The sequence below is a fragment of the Cucurbita maxima genome, unplaced genomic scaffold (assembly GCF_002738345.1).
Source record: "Cucurbita maxima cultivar Rimu unplaced genomic scaffold, Cmax_1.0 Cma_Scf00001, whole genome shotgun sequence".
NCBI lineage: Eukaryota > Viridiplantae > Streptophyta > Magnoliopsida > Cucurbitales > Cucurbitaceae > Cucurbita > Cucurbita maxima.
This window is the reverse complement of record NW_019272017.1, coordinates 10,423,953-10,444,984: the sequence shown is the minus strand read 5'-3', so window position 1 is coordinate 10,444,984 and position 21,032 is coordinate 10,423,953. Positions and strand designations below refer to the sequence as shown.

Sequence of the window (21,032 nt, the reverse complement as noted above, 5' to 3'; positions counted from 1 at the left end):
GAAACTGGAGATGGTCCCCAGACGTCTGTATTTCATCAAACTACATCTCGAATTTCATCAAACTTCAGTGTATCAGATCCTCGGGAATTGCTGATTGTGGCAACAACAGTATCCCATGACTCGAGTAAGGATGACATAAAAATCAACGCTTTAATTTCATCTTTGAAATTAATTTCCACCGAACTTAGTTGACTTATGATCATATTGAATTCATTTATATGATCAGCAACAGATCCACCTTTAGACATTTGTAGATTGAACAATCTCCACATCAAATACATCTTGTTAATAGCCGACGGTTTTTCATACAAATTTGACAACGCCTTCAATAGATCTAACGTTGTCTTCTCCTTGATAATGTTAAACGCCACGTTTTTTGATAGAGTCAACCGGATCATCCCCAAGGCTTGGCGATCCTTGAGCTTCCACTGCTCCGTGGTCATGGTATCCGGCTTCACCCCCAACAGAGGTTCGTGAAGATCTTTCTAATACAGATAATCTTCAATCTGCATCTTCCAGAAACCGAAATCGGATCCATGAAACTTCTCAATTCCAATCTTTGAACTTTCCATCTTCACAGATCGTGGTGAATTTCGCCTAGCTCTGATACCAGTTGTTAGAGTCGCACAACAACGCACACGCTCGATCTAGATGAACACAAAGAACAAGATAGAGAAAAGTGCAAGGAGAACTCTGGCTAAAAGAATTTTTTTTTTATTGATTACTTCACGTATGTACAGTAAGAGAGAATTACAGAGAATACAGAAAGCACATTTTCAAAGCTCTACCGAACGGGCTATATATATGGTTCAGTTTACTATATATAACTTTACTAGATTTAACCATCTACTATATATAGTTATTTACCATATATAGCTTTACCGGATATAACTTTACTATATATGGCTTTACCATATATGGCTTTACCAAATATCTTTACCGGATATAACAGTTGACCAAGCTATAAATAAGAGAGCAAACTCCATAACCTAACAGGTTCTAGTTCGAACCCTGCTTGTCTAACAAATGAAACAAATATGAAAGAATACATAGAGCCTGAATCAAATATATTAAAAACATAATTTCAAAAGACTGATAATGTACCTGTCACCACTGTGTTTGACCTTCCAGCATCCCTGCTGATGGACGCGTATACCCTAGCTTGAGAATGAGTCTACATAGGTCTGTCAATCCCTCCAAGTTCTCTTGGTGGGTTAGGAGGATTCTCATTGTTCTTAATTGTACATTGATAGCAATGTAACCTAGCCACACTAAAAGCAAGCTTTAGCCCCGGCCATACATCTTCCCCCATGTGGCTTTCCACATATGTTGCACCCTACCTCTCCTCTTTCTCAAGCCCCATCTTGGTTTCTGGGTATCTATCAGTATGTCGACGAAGGTACCTATCAGCATGTCAAGGGGGATGTCTGTCAGCATATCAAGGTCTACACGCTGGTGGCCGACGGTTTGAATCTCTCAATTTATATGGTCACTTTCGCCCGATAGTAATTGTTGACTCTCAACATATTTCATCTCTGGGCTTCTCCAAGGCCTTGGTTGTCCTATGTGTCCTCATAGGTGGTATGGTCTATGACTTCCACCATGTGGTGAGTCTCTGGATCCAAACCCATAACAAACTTCTCAGCCATTTTTAGATCGGTTTCCACTAGTGAATACGTGAACTTCTTCAGCCTCATGAATTTTTGGGCATAATTATCTACAGAATGTCCACCCTGTGTTAGGTAGGTGAACTCTTGTTGTTTCTTGAGTCAGGCTAACTTCAGATAGTATTGCTTTAATAAAGCCTCCTTGAATCGTGTCCAGGCTATAACACTCCCAACAGGACTGAGAATTTTTGTATTATCTGTCTACCATAATTTTGCATCCTTCTTCGCCATAAATAACGCACATGACACCTTCTGATCGTCTGAGCAATCCATTAACATAAATATTGTCTCCATTGACGAAATTCAAATTTGAGCTTCTCTGGGGTCTCCCGCGGTTCAGCTAAAAGTGTGTGGGTCATACCGCTTGAAGTCCCATAAACATCTTGCTCCTCTTGTAGATTGCGAGCTATTGGCTTGTTGAGTGGCCACTATTGTATGCATCATGGCATGGAACGATTTCCACATTAGGCTTGTAGTGGGACCTATTCCAGCCGCTGGCGCTGCTAGAGGTGGCGCAACTATGTCTGTTCTAGTTATTGAACCCTCACAAGGTGGGCTTTCAACATCTCTACCCTTTCCACTAATAGGAGGTCGTCCCCTTCCTCGTCGTCCTCTTCCACATCCTCTGAGTGTCATGGTTCTAAAATCCAACATATAACTTTACTCAAGTCTATTGCTCACTAATGTAAATTATATCATACTGCATATCATCATAAACAAACAATTTGGCAAACACAACATATTCATAAACATACAACTAGGTTAAACATCATGCTACAACCAATAATATAGTCGTGGCTTATTAAATTTGATACTAAGTTACATTCAATAACGGCAAGCAATCATAGTACATGCAATCAAGGACATTTATTTTTCTTAACTTATGCAAGACATACTTGACGGTGATAGTGAATCGACGGTGGAACCATGGAACATGTCAAGCCCATCTCGTAGGCTAGCCTACAAAATCTATAACCTAGAGCTCTAATACCAACTGTAACGACCCTAGATTTCTACCAACCTAAATTCCCTACCATCATCATAATACACTCTCTTATGTAGAAAATAAACTTTAAAAATTTCATTACAAAACATTGTCATGGACTTACATGTTTTAAAACGTCTTTAAAGTAACAAAACAAAATATTAAATAAAATAAATAAAGCTTTAAAAGTAAAAACGCCATATACTAACTTATAATATAAGAAATGGAATATCACTATCTTATGCACGTGTCGTGGTCTTTACTTGTGATGTCATTGTAAACCGTATAGAGTATCTTGCCTTTACCTGAATTAAAAGTAGCACACGACTTGAGTATTTTGAGAAATACTCGGTAAGTGACCTCACTATTGGGTTTAGGGAATGAAACCACATGCAACTCATGATTAGGAACCTATCATTAAAAGCATCATACAGGTGGCCTCCAGTCCGGACTAGTACTTCCCTACACACGACCCACATGTGCAAGCGTGAATCCCCAGACAGTTTGCACCTCCTGGACCCATCATAGTCGGGGTAGCTTTCCGTAGCCGGATGTTCAGAGGTCAGTATACCCCCGAGTTTCATGCGAGGCATGATGATGATGATCATTATCATAGTGTACGCATCCATACTTATCATCATAAATGGAAAAGTAGTCTGATGTTTATGAACACACAAAATGCATGAGATCCCTATAGTTTCCATCTTTAAATCATATTTATGACACAACCCTATTCATTATTCACACTTCACACAAGGACAAGGTAACATGCATGCGTTGGTTTTCATACGTTCCTCATCATTAACATGAATTAGGGTTGTATCTTAGAAAACTCGTCATCATAATGTATCATGACATTTAATACATGCATATCATTTAATACATGGGTGACTAGATGGTCCTATGGGTAGGGTTCGATAGCTAACCTCCCATGGATGATGAGAGTAGGCTAGCACACACCACATTGTCCCCACTATAGAGAGAGCTTACGAGGTAGCGCTTCGACCCAAGACACCAATTATATAATGCTTAAGCAAAACAAGCTACCTAAATCTAAGAACAGAAAAGTATTGCAACCCGTGGATGAGATTAGTTGCCCAAAAGACCTACAACACCAGAAATGGGTAAACTTCTCCTCCATACTCAGAGTGGGACTGTGACATTATAGTTTATTGTTATTCGTTACATTTTTCCTGATAATGTTTTTTTTTTTACTCAAAGCAAGCTTGGAGTAATACTTTTACAAGGCTCCTACTCATAAATTATATGAAAATCTTCATCAAAACTGATTTATTTTTAATAAATTCAATAGATATAAAGAGTAAACTGTTAGGACCGGGCTGACTCAATGACTCCAAAAAGACAGGTAAATTTTCGGCGAAATAAAACAAACCAAATTTAAAACATAACATGCATTATACTTATATTATATCAAAATAAAGTTTATACAAAATATTTAAAAGACCAGACAACAGTTAAACACACAAAATAAGGAACGACACAAAATATTTTAAAACAAAAAGGGTCGAAGGACGACGGGTGAGGTCTGTCTACGACATCGGCTCTAGAGTCCGCTCCCGACCTCGACCAACTCCTTATTACCTAAAAAAATGGAGAATAAGGAATGAGTAAAAACAATAAACAGCCTACTTGTAGGCTCTTAATCATGTCCTTGATATGCTAGGATACCACAATCGTTCTTTTCTTATTCTTGTTCTTATCGTAAGTACTTAGACCCTCTAGTTCTTGTTCTTGACTTGTGGATTCTTATCAAGTTCTATTCTGAGGATCTTGATCCTTGGATTCTAAAACCTTGGATTTTCTCTAAGGGCCTTATTACTATGGTTCTTGGTTCTTATGCTTAGAACTTGGATGTTGATCAATGTTCTAGTCCTTGATCTTTCACTTATTCTTGGTTCTTTCTAGGTTCTTGTCCTGTTTCTTAATTCGTTCTCCAAGACATTCCCCTTAGGATTTACGGTACTAGTCATAAACCTGTCAACCTGTGTCCGAGACTTTATGCAGTCCAAGTGACACAGTCTTAATACCTATGCTCAAAGCTTCATGCGTTTCAAGCAGTGTAGTCTAAGTCATGAGGATGATGTACCGTGGGAGGTCTTAGGAGGTTATTGATTCTTGACTAAGGTAACTTACTCTCTTCTTATTCCATTGTGGCCCTAAATTACTCCCCATGATAGATCATAAAGGACACGTGATCGATGCATGCATGAACATGGCATAGACCGTAAAGGTCATGAGATTGATGCATGCATGAACGTGGCATAGACTATAAATGTTTCGTGATCGGTGTATGCATGAACATGGCATCCTGCAAATCTTTGGGTACCCGTAACATGGTGCAGAGCATCTCATCTTGGTGAGGGAAACATGAGGCCAAACATGACATCCTGTAAAGGAAACATGGTGTAGGGCATCCCACCTAGAAGAGGAAACATGGCCTCTGAAAGCACCGTGTGGTGGGAGGTTATGAGCTATAATTGGATATGCTTATAGTATTACCTAGCATTCTTGAGTTTCTAAGTCTTAGGACCTTGGTCTCTTATCCTTGAGTGGTACCTAGCATTCTTCTTGCCTTGGTAGTTGTAGAGCTTGTTTGGTATTGTTCTTAGTTCTCAATCTTGTAAATTCCTAAGGTTCATAATTCCTTGAGACATAAGTTGTCACATGCCTTCGTAATCATATGAACCCATCATAATAACTAGCATGAGTTATTCTAAAAAGTCATAGATTCATAATGGATTCCTTAGAGGGTTCTACAAGGGTCTTGAATCTTAAGGTGTTTCCTTTAGGCTTTTCTTAAGTTTTATCTTGGTTTGGGTTCCAAACTTCTCCAATCAACTTGAAATCTTGAACTTCTCCTCACGTCATATAGAATAGATCTTATAGAAGATAGTGTTAGGTTATGTAGCCTGATGCTTATTTATAGCTGAGTCAACGGTTATACATAGTAAAGCTATATATGAAAAATGACATATAAAGTAAATTGTCATAAATAGTAAATAACTATGTATAGTAAAAAGTTATATACAGTAAAGCTATATATGGTAGATAGTTATATATAGTAGATGGTTATATTTGGTAAAGCTATATACGGTAAACCATATATATATATATCCCTCAAGCATAGCTTTGAAAATGTACTTTCTGTATTCTCTCCTGCTGTACATATCTGAAGTCATTAATATAAATTCTTTTGCTAGAGTTCTCCTTGCATTTTCTCTATCATGTTCTTTGTGTTCATGTATATCGAGTGTATGCGTTGTTGTGCGATCCTAACAACTGGTATTAGAGCTAGGCGGAAGTCACCACGATCTGTGGAGATGGAAAGTTCAAAGATTGAAATTGAGAAGTTCGATGAATCCGATTTTGGTTTTTGGAAGATGCAGATTGAAGATTATCTGTACCATAAAGATCTTCACGAATCCCTATTGACATGAAGCCAGATACCATGACCACGGAATAGTGGAAGCTCAAGGATCGACAAGCCTTAGGGTTGATCCGGTTGACGCTATCCAGAAACGTGACATTTAACATCATCAAGGAGAAGACAATGTCAGATATGATGAAGGCATCGTCGAATATGTACGAAAAACCATCGGCTATGAACAAGGTGTATTTGATGCGAAGATTGTTCAATTTAAAAATGTCTGAAGGTGGATCTGTTGTTGATCATATAAATAAATTCAACTGAGTTCGGTGAAAATTAATTTTGAGGATGAAATTAAAGCATTGATTTTGATGTCATCTTTACCCGTGTTGTGGGATACTGTTGTTGCCGCAATCAGCAGTTCCCGAGGATTTGATAAACTGAAGGTTGATGAAATTCGAGATGTAGTTCTCAGCGAAAGTATTCGCAAACGAGAAATTGAAAATTCATCTGGTAGTGCTCTTAGTGTTGACCAACGGGGGAAAAGTAAACCGAAGGGATTAAACAAAGGGCGATCAAAATCAAAGGACTGAGAAAAATCTCCAAATAGACAAAACGTAACGTGTTGGAATTGTGGAGAAAAATGTCACTTTTGGACAGATTGTTCAAGACCAAAGAGGAAGCAGAATCACAAATCTGGAGATGATGATGATTCTATAAATTCAGCGGAAGACATTGGAGATGCTTTAATCCTCAGCGTAGACAGTTCGATTAAATCCTGAATTTTGGATTCAGGTGCATCTTTTCATTCGTCTCCAAATAAAGAGTTGTTTCGGAATTTCAAGTCTGGAAATTTTGAGAAGGTGTATCTTGCCGATAACAAAGATTTGAAGATTAAAGGAAAAGAAGATGTCTGCATAAGAACTCCGGTAGAAAATCAGTGGATATTAAAGGAAGTCAGATATATTTATGGTCTCAAGAAGAACTTGATCTCTATTGGTCAGTTGGACAACACAGGTTATGCAACAGAGTTAGGGAACAATTCATGGAAGATTATGAAGGGTGCTACGGTGGTAGCACGTGGCATAAAAACTGAAACCTTATACACCACTGCAGGGTGTATGAACATAGTTGTTGTTGCTAAGAGTGCTTCAAATTCAAGTCTATGTCACAATAGACTTGGACATATGAGTGTGAAAGGAATGAAGACGCTGGCTGCGAAAGGAGTTTTAGAAGGTCTGAAATCTGTTGATGTGGGTCGTTGTGAGAACTGCGTTATGAGCAAGTAGAAATGAGTTAGCTTCACAAGGACTGCTAGAGAATTGAAGAAAGTGGGAGTTATGCTTGAGTTGTAGGGAAACTCACCTAGTGATATTGTAGCAGATACTCATGAAACTCCTGAGACTACTACTGAGGAACTAGATGTGGAGCAAGATTCCAAGACAACGAAGCAAGTGGGAGTTGAGGTTGAGTTGCGAAAAAAATCACCTAGTGATGTTGTAGCAGATACTCAATAAACTCCTGAGACTGTTGCAAAGGAACTAGCGGTAGAGCAAGTGACACCTGAACCGGTGTTGAGAAGATCATCCAGTACTATAAGAGTACAAGATATGTATGTACCTTCATTATACTATCTGTTGCTAATGAAAGGGAATCAAAACCCTTTGATAAGTCCCTGCAGTTGGAGGATACAACCAAGTTGGGAGCAAGCCATGAATGATGGAATGTCTAGGCTTCAAAAATGCATTGTACTAAGGCTGAGTACGTGGCAATAAGTGAAGATGAAAAGAAGACAATATGGATGACCGACTATCTGGAAGAGTTGGGCAAGAAGTAGCACGAAAAAATTCTTTATGGAGATAGTTAGAGTGCCATACAGTTGGTGAGGAACCAGATCTATCATTTTAAGACAAAACATAGAAGCCGATACCATTTCACTTGTAGGTTAGTGGAAGATGATGATATGTTTGGAGAAGATAGAGGGTGCAAAGAATCCAACAAACATACTGACAAAATGTGTTGATGTTGAAATATTGAGGTTGTGCAAAGCCTCAATTGGTATAGTGTAGTGAAGATGCTCATGCTCGTTTGAGAATGAAATTCTTGGTTGACTGGATCAGTCTCTAAGTGGGAAAATTGTTGGGTTATGGAGTCAGATGATTATTTATAGGTTAGTCAACGGTTATACATAGTAAAGCTATATATGACAAATGACATATACAGTAAATTGTCATAAAATAGTAAATAGCTATGTATAGTAAAAAGCTATAAACGCTAAAACTATATAGTAGATGGTTATATCTGGCAGAACTTTGAAAATGTAATTATCTACATTCTTTCTTGGGGTACATATCTGTGGCAGAACTTTGAAAATGTAATTATCTACATTCTTTCTTGGGGTACATATCTGAAGCCATCAATATAAATCATTTTGCAAGAGTTCTCCTTTCATTTTCTCTATCCTACTTTTTGTGTTCATCTAGATCGAGTGTGTGCGTTGTTGTGTGATGCTAGGAGATAGTTGGTAATTTGGAGCATGTCTAGACCTTGAGCTTGGATATGACTTCTTGTTTTGTTTTAGGTATTAAACCTGTCATGTCATGCATCGTATTTTAGCCTCGAAAACTCTTCCAAAGGAATCCATAATTTTCTCCCCATGAGTGCATAGGTGACGTCGTCATAATCGTGGCATCTTGCAGGAAAATCATGATGCAAAGCATCTCATATAGGTGTGGGGAATAATAAGTCCATCATGGGGCCTTGTTCATAGTACAAATTGATGGGAGAGTTTCTTAGAACACAAGAACCTTAATTATTATGATTTTCAATTATTTTTGTTGACCGAATAAAGCTACATCTTAAAACTGTTAATTACTTTGAACTCTTTCCATACGTCAACTACTACTAACTATTCTTCCAAATAAAAAAATGAACCTAATAATAATTATTAACCATTATCCTAAAATTATTTCAAGATCAAAAAACTAAATTAAAAGTTTTAAAATCCATGAAATTTAAGGAAATAAATTTACGAAAAGTATGAAAATGGGTTAAATGAAAAAGGAACAGCCGCCATCCATCCGACCACGAGACCACCTGGATTTTTTATCAACAAAAATTAAACCTTTTTTTTTAATATTATATTTATTTTCCTATAATTTTAAAATATGTATTTTCAAGAAAGAAAATGCAATTATAATAAGAGCACGATAGCAAGAAATAAGGGGAACGCACGCGTCCCACTTCGCAACATTCTTGCAATCAATTATTTAATTTTTATTAAGGAAACAAAAATTCCAAAATTGGGCAAAACCCAAATCCTGTGACCGCGACTGCTACCGGACACTCTCTAAACTACATACAAACAAATTCCCTTCTGCTCATGTTCTTCCCCTTCTTCTTCTTCCATTTCTGATTCTTTGTGCTGTTTTCATTCCACCAAACTCCATAGCTACTCCTCTTCTGTCTCCTTCCCAACTGGGTCTCTTTCCCCTTTTACCTTCCTTTTCGGGGACCCCAATTAAATGGGTATTGGGTTGTTGATGTTGTTGTTGTTGTTGTTGTTCTTCTTCTTCTTCTTCTATTCAAGACCTTTCCCCTTTTCCAAACCTCCTCATATTCCTTGCCTTCCCTCTGAATATTCTTCAAATTCACTACAAACCTCAGTTTCAAGTTGAGAATTCTAAAAACCAAATTAGGGAATCGCCTTCCCCCCCTCCCTTGCTTTCATCTCTGCATGCTTCACAATTTCGGATCAAAATGATCAAGGCCTTCGCTTCTGTAATCTCTCTCACCTCTTTGTGTGCTTGTTTTGTTTAACCCTTTTGGCTTATGTCTGTTTATGTTGCTCTCGTTTGATGATTTGTCTCGGTCTTCGTTTTCTTTTTTCTTTTGGTGCTCTGTGCTGCTCTAACATTGTGAGGCTTCCCTTTTGAGATTTGGAATTTCAAGTTTATGGGTTGTGGTTATTTGCTAGGAAACAGAGGGAAATTGGCTGTTTAATTCATTTTTCAGAAAAGCTTTACTATTGTTTTAATCTTTCAAATGGATTGTGGAAAGTTCTTTGTCCCTTTCCATAGCTCTATATCAAATAGAGAGCTCTTATCATTATGGTTTTTTGTTTACATAATTTGATTGTAATTGGTCTTTTTATAACTCGTTTTCCATGTTTCAGAGTTTCGTACCATCGGAGTCGAAGAATAGATTACGCCTCTGTACCTTCTTCATTGCCATATTACTTGGTGCTGGAGCTTATTTCATTGCAAGTGAATTCATTACAAAGGTAGAAATCGAAGCCTATCTTTCTGAAGTTCCTATAGCTTCCTGTTGCATGGTGATGATAGTAGCAATATATCTTGGAGATTAAGTTTATGGGTTTGAAGTGTCCATGTTTATTCATGGCCCTAAGGTAAAGTTAATCATCTTTGAAAATGAAGGATTCGAAGAATTGGCTTTCTGTACAGCTTACAAAATTTAGTATTCTGCATCCCAAGTATTGGATTTGCAGTTTACCGTGCGCTCACTGTCTATGATGTTCATTGGTGGTATCCCTTATATTTCTTGAATTTAGGCCCTAGATTGCTTGGTGGTTAAGTGTGAGATCGAGCGAAGCATTCTATATAAGGGTGTGGAAACCTCTCCCTAGCAGACGTGTTTTAATACCTTGAGGGGAAGCCCGGAAGGGAAAGCCCAAAGAGGACAATATGTGCTAGCGGTGGGCTTGGACTGTTACAAATGGTATCAGAGCTAGACATTGAGCAGTGTGCCAGCGAGGACGCTGGGACCCCAAGAGGGGTGGATTATGAGATCTCACGTTGATTGGAGAGGGGAATGAAGCATTCCTTATAAGGATGTGGAAACTTCTCCATAGTAGACACGTTTAAAAAACCTTGAGGGGAAGCCCGAAAGGGAAAGCCTAAAGAGGACAATATCTGCTAGCGGTGGACTTTGACTGTTACATTAAGTACCATTCGAATTAACAATAGTCCTCAACTCTTACAAGAAGGGTTATGATGTATATGTGGTTGTTAAACTTCTTCCACTTGATATTTACTTGGGTTAATGTTCATTGTAGGAACCTCAAGCGTTCATCTTACTGGGTGTTATTATGCCCAGGAGTATTTTTCTTATGTAGATTGTAACCATGCTTGTCAGAACAGAGCATCATATATCGTCGTGCATTCAAATCATATGTCGATACAATTTGTCACTCAAAATGACCGAAACGAGTCAATGATAGGATATTTGATAAACTTGCAGGAAATGTTTAGATGGGAGGCATTTTATTCTGCCCAAAATGTAGAGTCCAGCACGTGCAAGGTTTGTGTAGTAAAATCCCGAGTTCTTTTTATGGTTTCTCATTGTACTTGTTCTAGTTTGTTAGGTGTTATAAATCTCCTTTCTCTTGCCTCATCCTCCTTCCTTCGTAGAATCGATGCAGACCTCCTGGGAGTGAGTCTTTGCCAGAAGGAATCATTAGTAAAACATCTAACTTCGAATTTCATCCTCTATGGGGTTCAAGTGTACAAAATGTAAGTGATGCACCGATTGAAATGTTGCTCGCCTATACGCTGAATACAACAAATTTTTCTTTTTCAATAGTGTTCAGCTCATTTGAGTATAATGGAAAGTAAAAATTTCAGTTTTCATAACCTTTTGGTATATGATTTTAGGTAACTACTTTCTTTGAATCGTGTACGTGGCTTGATACTCCGACTATTTTACTTATATACAACTTGGCTAATGAATTCACGAAATCGCTAGATAAAAACTGCACATATTATGCATTGCCCTTAAGTGACAATACTCTTTGTGCCAGAAAATGCTGAAGATGTCTAAGAACTTGTTAGCTATTGCTATTGGAATCAAACAAAGACGTGTAGTGTCAAAAATTGTCGAAAAGGTTGTCATCTAAAGCCCTTATTCTTCACTACACTTTTTAGCAATCTGTTTGTTTTTTAATATGTAGAACATTCTCAGTTCCCTCGAGACGATTTTGACGTGATTCTTTTTCATTACGACGGTGTTGTGGATGAATGGAGGGATTTTGCATGGAGTTCTCGTGCACTACATGTCTCTGCATTGAATCAGACAAAATGGTAATGCTTATTTGACCCCAAGAGTTGTCTGAAATTGCTGATCGTGTGTATCATTTGGACTCGAAGTTGCTTCTTTACTCTTTAAATTCGAAACATGATTGGAATAAAACTGGCTTATTGCATAGGTGGTTCGCCAAGCGTTTCTTGCATCCAGATATTGTTGCTGAATATAATTATATCTTTCTTTGGGATGAGGACCTTGGCGTCGAGAACTTTAACCCAAAACGGTAGGTATTATTTTCCTTTTCATGATTATTGAATTCAAACCTGCAACTGCGTAGTTTATTGTTTATTTACCGCCTTTTTTTCCCCCACAAGAGCATAGCTCGATTGGCATAAAGTACACATTCTCAACCAAAAGTTAGAAATTCGTATCCCCCATCTTGCATATTGTTATTGGTGAACTAAAAAAAACGCTTTTGATCATTGAACATATAAGTAATAAGTTAGCTCGTGGACTTTATTATGTAACAAGTTCGTCGTCATACTCCAAAGTATCAATTCTTAGTATGTAACGACTTAGTTTTCGTGGTTTATAGGCACATTTGGTCCCTAATCAGTATATCAATCTATATATGTAAGAAACTCTGTCGACTAAATCGTTACCAATTTTAAAGTACGAAAACTATAATATTACATAATAAAGTTTAAGAATTTTTAGAAAATTGACGGTACAGATACTAAATTGTTACAAACTAAAGTTCAAGGATGACGAATTATTGTGTTACAAAGCAACAATTTGAGCAGATTACAGAGTACCATAATGACCTCCTGATAATGACATTTCATGTGTTTGTTATTTCTTTTCCTCAAATTTCACTGATTTGTCTTCTTTTCTTCATCTAAAACTGGGTCAGATATGTATCAATCCTCAAGGAGGAGGGGCTTGAGATATCACAACCAGCTCTCGATCCAGTTAAGTCCAAGGTGCACCAGCTGCTTACTGCACGCAAAACCGGATCGAAAGTACACAGGTTAGTTTTACACGGGTTTTTTGTAACCGATGTGGGATCTCACATCCCCAATGGTTGAGTTGAATTTTTGAGCTAGCCTCTTGTTAGTTCTACAAAGTTTACTTGAATGGAATATCGATTTTAGGTGTTAGAGCTCCGTTAAACGCTATAACGATGTTCTCACCTTCGAAATTGAGCTACATTGTTTCCCATTAATCTGTCACATCTACTGATATGTAATAAAAGTTTCGTTTTCTCCAATTCTATTGATATCTTCAAACAGAAGGTTTTATAACTTCAAGGGCAGTGGACGGTGCAACGCTAATAGCACGGCTCCTCCATGCACTGGGTAAAATGATCATCGATTCTTTTTGATCACGGACTTTTTTTTTTTTTTTTTTTTTTTTTTTTTTTTTTTTTTTTTTTTTTTTTTTTTTTTTTTTTTTTTTTTTTTTTTTTTTTTCTGATGTTGGATTCAAACACAGGTTGTTAAATTGTATATATTTAATAAATTTTTGATGTAGATGGGTAGAAATGATGGCTCCTGTGTTCTCCAGGGCAGCATGGCGATGCACATGGTATATGATTCAGGTAACAACTACTATTGAAGTGAGATTCAAATTCTACATCTCAAAAGTAGGAATATAAATGATCGTACAACTATTTTAAAGACTAGTTGTAAGATCCTACATCGGTTGGAGAGGAGAATGAAACATTCTTTATAAGGGTGTGAAAATCTCTCCTTAGCAGACGCGTTTTAAAAACCTTGAGGGTAAGCCCAAAAGGGTAAGCCCAAAGAGGACAATATCTTTTAGCGGTGGGATTGGGTTGTTACAAATGATATTAGAGCTAGACACGGGGCGATGTACTAGCAAGGAGGCTTAGCCTTGAAGGGGTTGGACACGAGGTGATGTGCCAGAAGGACGCTGGGCCTGAAGGAGGGTAGATTGGGGAGTCCCAAATCGATTGGATAAGGGAACGAGTGCCAGCAAGGATGTTGGACCCCGAAGGGAGGTGGATTGTGAGATCTCACATCGGTTGGGGAGGAGAACGAAACATTCTTTATAAGGGTGTGGAAATCTCTCCCTAGCAGACGCGTTTTAAAAGAGGACAATATCTACTAGCGGTGGGCTTAAGCCGTTACTCTAGTCTTCTGTTTATATTTAGTTCATTTTCTTACAATACAACAAAAGTTTCAACTCACTCGTGCTATCGATATCAAACGGACGTGTGAATACTGTGGTAATATTGTGATGGAGACAGAACTTTAATGCCAAAATACTTGGCTATTGCTCTCTTTGCTTTACAGAATGACTTGATCCATGCATGGGGCTTAGATCGACAGCTTGGCTATTGTGCACAAGTAATTTCCATAACTCTTACCATTACTTTTGCTTTGCTAGTAAACCACTAGTTTCTTGTAGAGTTTGTGATTATGGATTCTCTTTTAGGGTGACCGAACACAAAAAGTTGGCGTTGTCGATGCCGAATACATAGTTCATCTAGGTCTGCCCACACTCGGTGCTTCCCATGACAATGTGGTAAAGTTTTGCAGTCACAATGCTATGAATTTACGACTTCAAACGGTCATTTGTTGCACTTCCTTTTCTATGAATTTACGACTTCAAACGATCATTTTGTTCAATTCTTGCAGGAACCCAAAATGGATAATAGAGTTAAAGTAAGTTACTACATCGATCCAAGTATTTATTTCCCGAATGGATCGTTCATTGTTTGTAATGTATCCTAATATGTGTAGGTGAGGATGCAATCTTCCTTAGAAATGCAGGTCTTCAAGGAACGATGGACGGACGCTGCAAAGAAGGACAAGTGTTGGATCGACCGGTATCGGTAGTACCGAAATCGTTTAATGTTTCATCTTAAAGAATAAAACTGGAAGTGATAACAGAGCTCAAACACAGCCTGAGCATGCAGCTGCTTAGATAAGATTCTAGTTGTCTCACGACAACTTATACCCAACAAATTCAAATTAACCAAGAACGAGGCTTTTCATTGGATACAACTCACCTTCTTTTACTGTATACAAAATCATATATTCCATAAGTTTCTTTTTTTGGTTGTAAATGCATTATAGTCTTACTAGAAAATTAAGGTTTGGAAATTAGGTGTTTGTAAAAGTTTCTATGTTATTTGAATAAATGTAAGCATTTTTTTACTTGGGACAATGATTTTTGGACATTTTTAGGGTAAATCTTGGTGTTCGTTAGCTCATGATTCGACGATTGGTGGAGTTTGGTTGTAGGATGGGGAGTGCAGAGTGTCGTAATTGCATTCTTCTTTTGGCAGCAGGACAATGATTGTGCAATACTTGTTCTAATTTAGTAAATAAGTTACGTGTGAAAATCAAACTTTACGGACAATCTCGATGTAAAGTAGATCCTTAAATCACGTTTTGAGAGAAAATGTTTTTATATAACATGGGTGAGAAAATAAGGTGTGAGGTCGGAATATTTGATAAGGAAAATAAAATTAAAATTGCAATTTGAGGTATATTATTTAATAGTATATTTAAATTAATTTTATTAGATAGTTTATAGTAAAATTAATTGTAAATTAAAAGTTAATGAAAAAAAATTGTAATAACATTTATAGAAATATTATTTTTTCAATAATTATAATTAATTATATAATTAAAATTATTTGTAATCAATCAATTTATTTCTATTTGTTGAAATGAATTTTACTTAAGCATCCGTTATAAAATCAAATGTGAAAATATTAATTCATCAAGTAATATAAATTTAATGAATTAATTACAAATTATTCATTTATGGTTAGAATAATTATTACCATTAATTATTCGGATGTACTACCATATATGTTATTACCATGACAGGGTTGAAATGCTTTAGAATATTCTATTTTTGTAACCTTCACCGTTTTCATAAGTAGCCAGCTTTATAAAGTCATTTTGACCTATATTTAGTGATATTTGATTTTTAAAATATGTGATGATGGGAAGAAAATGTCGTTGAAATTATCAAAAGATATTTTAATTCATGTCACATTGAGGAAGAATGAAACTATCATAATTTAGAGTTATAGGGTTTCTTTAATGTATTTTACGGCTTATTTTTACAAAGGGTTAGTTATGGCTATAAAGTATACAAAATGGTTAATTATGGTCATCAAATATAGTTACCACTCTTGGAATGCCTCTTGGAATGCCTCCGATAAGGTTAAAGGTTTTTATTTTGAGGTTATATAAAACCATGTATGTTATCTTTGTAAGAGAGACTTAAAAATGCAGTAAAAGAAGCATTTGTGCTTTCCTTTAGCCAATGAATACGTTTTTTTTTGTTTAGGTTGCATGTAGAATCATTCAAGCTTGACATGATCAATCTTGCTTGTGGAGTGATTCAAATTTCAAACAAGTGTTTTTGCCTTGAGATATTTGATCAACAAGAATCATTCAAGCTAAACATGATCGATTTTACTTGTGGAGTGATTTAAATCCCAAACAAATGGTCTTGGCTTGAGGTACTCGATCAAAATGGTAATCCAAATGTTACTCCTTTTGTGTTGATTCCATATTTTTGTTAATGCAAGGTAAAGTTGTCGTTTTTTTTAGCTATCAACTACATAAAAAAAATTGTCAACTTTACACTATTTGTTGACATTTTTTACTAGGAACCATGAACCTTCATAATGGTATGTATTGTCTACTTTGAGGATAAGCTCTCATAGTTTTACTTTTGGTTTCTCCAAATAATCTTATGCCAATGGAGATAGTGTCTCTCACTTATAAACCTATGATCTTCTTTTTAATTAGCTAATGTGAGACTCCAACAATTCTCGACGATCTTCTTTTCAAACAAAATATACCATTGAGCCTCCCTTGAGGCCACCTTCTCTATAACCCCTCGAATAAAATACATCATTTGTTCGACACCTAAGTCACTATGATTATACCTTTGAGACTCACAACTTCTTTGTTCGATACTTGAAAATTCAACTGACATGGCAAAATTAAGATAATGATATAGGTATTTAAGTGAGGACACTATTTCCGTTGGTACAAGACTTTTTGAGAAAACAAGAGTTTACACTCAAAGTAAAGAATATCATACAAACTATTGTGAGGTTCGTTGTTCCTAACATGATATTAGAGTATAAGTTAATAACTACTACTAATAATTTTCCTAAACAAAACACTAACCATTTTCCTAAACTTGCTCCACAAGTTGATAACCTAAGTCAAGTTTATTTGACTTTACTTGAGATTCTTCTACATATTTGACCCTTGTTAGGGCCTTGGGAGAGTATTTGTACATTGCTCTCTAATATCAACTTTACTTGGTTTGTGATCCCAATTCTCCAACATACAATTTCTTCCCTTTCTCTTCTGCACACGAACTTCGTTATCAGAATTGCATGTAGAAACTTCTTGTAAGGTACTCATCTATCTTTCATTATGCCTTGGTGACCTTCCTTTAGGCCTCATTAGTTAAGATGTTAAGTCTAATGAAGCACATCAACTTATAGGTTGCTCTTTGCGAACTGAAATAACCTTCATTTCTTCTTCTCCCAATTCACTAGTTTCTTCTTCCCTTTTTTGCTCTAATGCCAAAGGAGGCTTTTTTGCTCTAAGATAGTTTTGCAACTGTTTTACTTTCATCCACAAGGCTCTGTTTCTATCGAACATCTTGAGGAACCCCTGGCTAACTTTACTCTTATGCCTTCTTCTGTCATTTTACCAAGACTACTAATATTACTCTTCAAACTTGGGATGTGGGATGTAATATACCTTAGTCAGTAGATGTTGATCTCTATTCTTGCATTAGAATAAGATGATTTTTTTCCCTTGGTTTGGTACCATTGATTGGTTTCCAAACTTCATATTTTTAATGAGCTTCTCATCAAGCTTCTTGAACTTTACTTGATCTTCGGTCATGTGGTTGCTTTCTCTGTTGTCTAGGTACTACATATTGGTCTCCACTCGATCTTCTCCATCTGCGAGGAGGTTCACCATAACCTTCTCTTCATTAAGCATCAAGAGGTTAGGCATCTTCTTAACCAACATTAGTGCAGGCTCTTCGTCATGCATGAGTGTCAAGGTTTGCCTCTTCATTGTGTTCCTTGTTCCACCACCCCACCATATAATGCCCGTATTTTCCACAAGCGTAATACTTGATCATACATTGTTCTTCTAGGGGTTGACATCGTCATGAGTTTGTGAGATATTGTCACGACCTTCTCTGTGGCCACGCCCACGACCTCTTCTTTCCTTGTTCTGGTTGTCACGTCCCTTCGAAACTGAAAAAGAAAAATCAGTCGCATCTTTCTTTTTCGTCTGTGTGAGCCACTCCTCGTATGTGAGCAAAAGGTGTTTCTCCTCCTCTTTTTTGTCGTTGTCACTAAGTCTCTCCTCAACCTTAATTTCAACTTTCTCAGTTCCTTCTAAATGGTGTTAACTCGTAAATTTTGTATTTGCTAAGCCCAGATCACCATTTTTCATGTTCAAACTAACTATAATTTTATATTTACCTACCTCGCATTGATGAAATTTTCCTTCGATACAATCAATCTCAATATCTATAGCAACCTATAAGATACTAATGTAGACCATGTTCTATGAGTACTTTTTCATTTGAATCAACTCATTCACTAATATACATTGGTACATCCTTTTATATTCTATGGTCATACACTACATCATTTAACTATATTTCGGTACTGAAGACGGAAACATCTAACCTTTCTTAGAAAAATTCTTTTCATGTGCATACTAGTGTTAACTAGCCTACTCCTTTCCACGAAACTCTAACTCCATGATTATATAGTGCAAATCTTACTAAATCTAAACATTTTCTGGGTATATCCTAACACAAAACAAACATCATTATTATCTTTGAGGGAATTCTAGACAAGGATTTTGTGTTCACTCTAAGGTCATAGGAACATTTTGAGTCCATCTCGTAGACGACTAGTCTATAGCATCTATAAATGTAGAGCTCTTATATCAATTGTAACGATCCTACTTTTTATTTAAAATAATATCGCTACTACATGTGTGTCATGACTACTGTGTGAAAAAAAAACATTAAAAATATTTCACTTTAAGCATTGTCATAAACTTAAATATTCATAAATTCATTTTAAACATAATAACAACGTCCTAAAAATAAAAACATTTTCTATAAAAGTTTAGAAATAAAATGTCCTATCTTAATATAAAGACTCCACTTAAATGCAAAAATCTAACTTGATCCATGGCCTCCTCAGCTAACGTCATCATATATACATGGGACCTTGTCTTTAACTGGAAAGAAATATAAATCTTGGTTTGAGTATTTAAAAAATACCAAGTAAGTGACTCCATTGTTACATTTGGAAATGTAATCATATGCAACATGGTTCATAGTGCGACCTACTTTTTGTAACTATTCCTTGGGTTGTACTTTCGTTTTTGGGTAGGGTTGGATGCATAGTATTTCTCTATGCACGATCGACACATGATCACATGAACCCATTAGGTAGGTTCTTATATATACTCATAGGCCTAACTACAGACTAGCGTCTACTCCGCTGCCAAAAACCAACGAAAAGAAAGGAGCGCGTATTATATCATAGTGAACACATCAATTCAAAATATATTGGGGAAGTGTCTCGAGCTTGTGACATGTAACATGCATAAGCTCCCACATTATAGAATCATGGTATGGATTATAATGCACATCATCCTTCCATACTTTTCATGATATAATCTTCCTAATAGACATACATATTTGTGCATGGTATCACGGTCATGCTTGTACAAGACGTGTTGCTTGTAGTTGCTTGTCGAATGTCCCGATCATGTTTATTCAAGGTGTGTTTTCCATGACCGCATACCCATTCCAAACTCCTTTTATTTGTTTTTATGCAAGTTAGGTCTTACTATTCTTTTTATGTCAATATAGAGGTGTATTACCATTCACCAACCTCATGTCTACACCCACCAAGGCTAAAATGTCCCAAAATTTATTATAGAAGGATGTGATTAGTTATCAATTTTTCCTACCAAGATTATACGTTATCAAAGTGTTCTTTTTTAGTCGCTTTTAGCCTATGAAATTGTTTTTCTTTTCAAATTGTTTTCAACTCATTTCCTCGCTCTCGTTTTATAAACTATTTCTATCATACGTCAAGATTAACTGCAAAATTTGACTTTTACATGGTTGAGTTGTTCTTAGGTTAGAAAAAATCTTGCACAATCATGTCTAGCTGCCAGAAGAGTACGATTGTGACAAGTGATATCATATCTAGGTTAGCTTCTTAATTGTAGTAAATAAACATGTTCGCTCCAAAACATTTGAGCAAGTCTCAAGCTGACCAATTGGTAGAGATCAAATATCAGTTGCTCAACTAGAATGAAGTTCCTAGATGTAATAAGGCTTTTGGAGTCTTGCATGAACAAGATTACCACTAAAGTCGACAAGATGGACGAAATGGGAGGCCACCTTGAGGCAATGCCCGTTTGTGAATTAATGTTGATGGTCGAAGCCCTAGAAGACAATAACACAACTGCTGGTGACTTCGAGCATGGGAATAACTCGACAGGCTCAGTTATCTAGATAAAAGAACATACTATGGGTCTAAACCATTCTTAACAAGCAATCATTCATAAGGTTTCAGAAATGTTTGAGGATTTAAGTGCAGCCCATGGAGTGATCAAGGCTGATGTTACAAATTTAAGCGTCATACTAAATCTCATTATGAGAGTGATGGGGAACCAATATAACAAAGTAAAGGTCTTGAAGCCTAAGCCCTTCTATGAAGTTCGAGATGTCAATGTTCTAGATAACTTTATTTTTTTTTTTTTACCTTGAATAGTACTTTCAAGCCACAAATATTATGGGAAAAGAAGCGAAGGTCACATTGGAAACAATACATCTAACTGATGATGTAAAGTTGTTGGTGGAGATCTAAGTACATAGA

At 36.5% G+C, this 21,032-nt stretch overlaps 1 protein-coding gene and 1 pseudogene across 1 annotated transcript; both read left to right on the top strand.

Moving 5' to 3' along the window:
• Nucleotides 1-21,032, top strand: part of LOC111487991 — a 601,695-nt pseudogene that overhangs the window by 202,519 nt on the left and 378,144 nt on the right.
• On the top strand, nt 9,368-15,277 carry LOC111490034. The gene is made up of 14 exons (XM_023138470.1): nt 9,368-9,820; nt 10,215-10,322; nt 11,300-11,359; nt 11,470-11,571; nt 11,859-11,942; nt 12,020-12,138; nt 12,264-12,365; nt 12,996-13,112; nt 13,375-13,440; nt 13,616-13,682; nt 14,401-14,454; nt 14,543-14,632; nt 14,746-14,772; nt 14,851-15,277. The coding sequence occupies exons 1-14, from the start codon at nt 9,800-9,802 to the stop codon at nt 14,944-14,946; spliced, it is 1,113 nt and encodes a 370-aa protein (XP_022994238.1). The 5' UTR covers nt 9,368-9,799; the 3' UTR covers nt 14,947-15,277.

Coding starts and splice junctions, on each gene's coding strand:
- LOC111490034 (XM_023138470.1), top strand. CDS start 9,800: ATGATCAAGGCCTTCGCTTCT. Junction 11,360..11,469: donor TAGAGTCCAGCACGTGCAAG/GTTTGTGTAGTA, acceptor CTTCCTTCGTAG/AATCGATGCAGACCTCCTGG. Junction 14,633..14,745: donor GTGCTTCCCATGACAATGTG/GTAAAGTTTTGC, acceptor CAATTCTTGCAG/GAACCCAAAATGGATAATAG.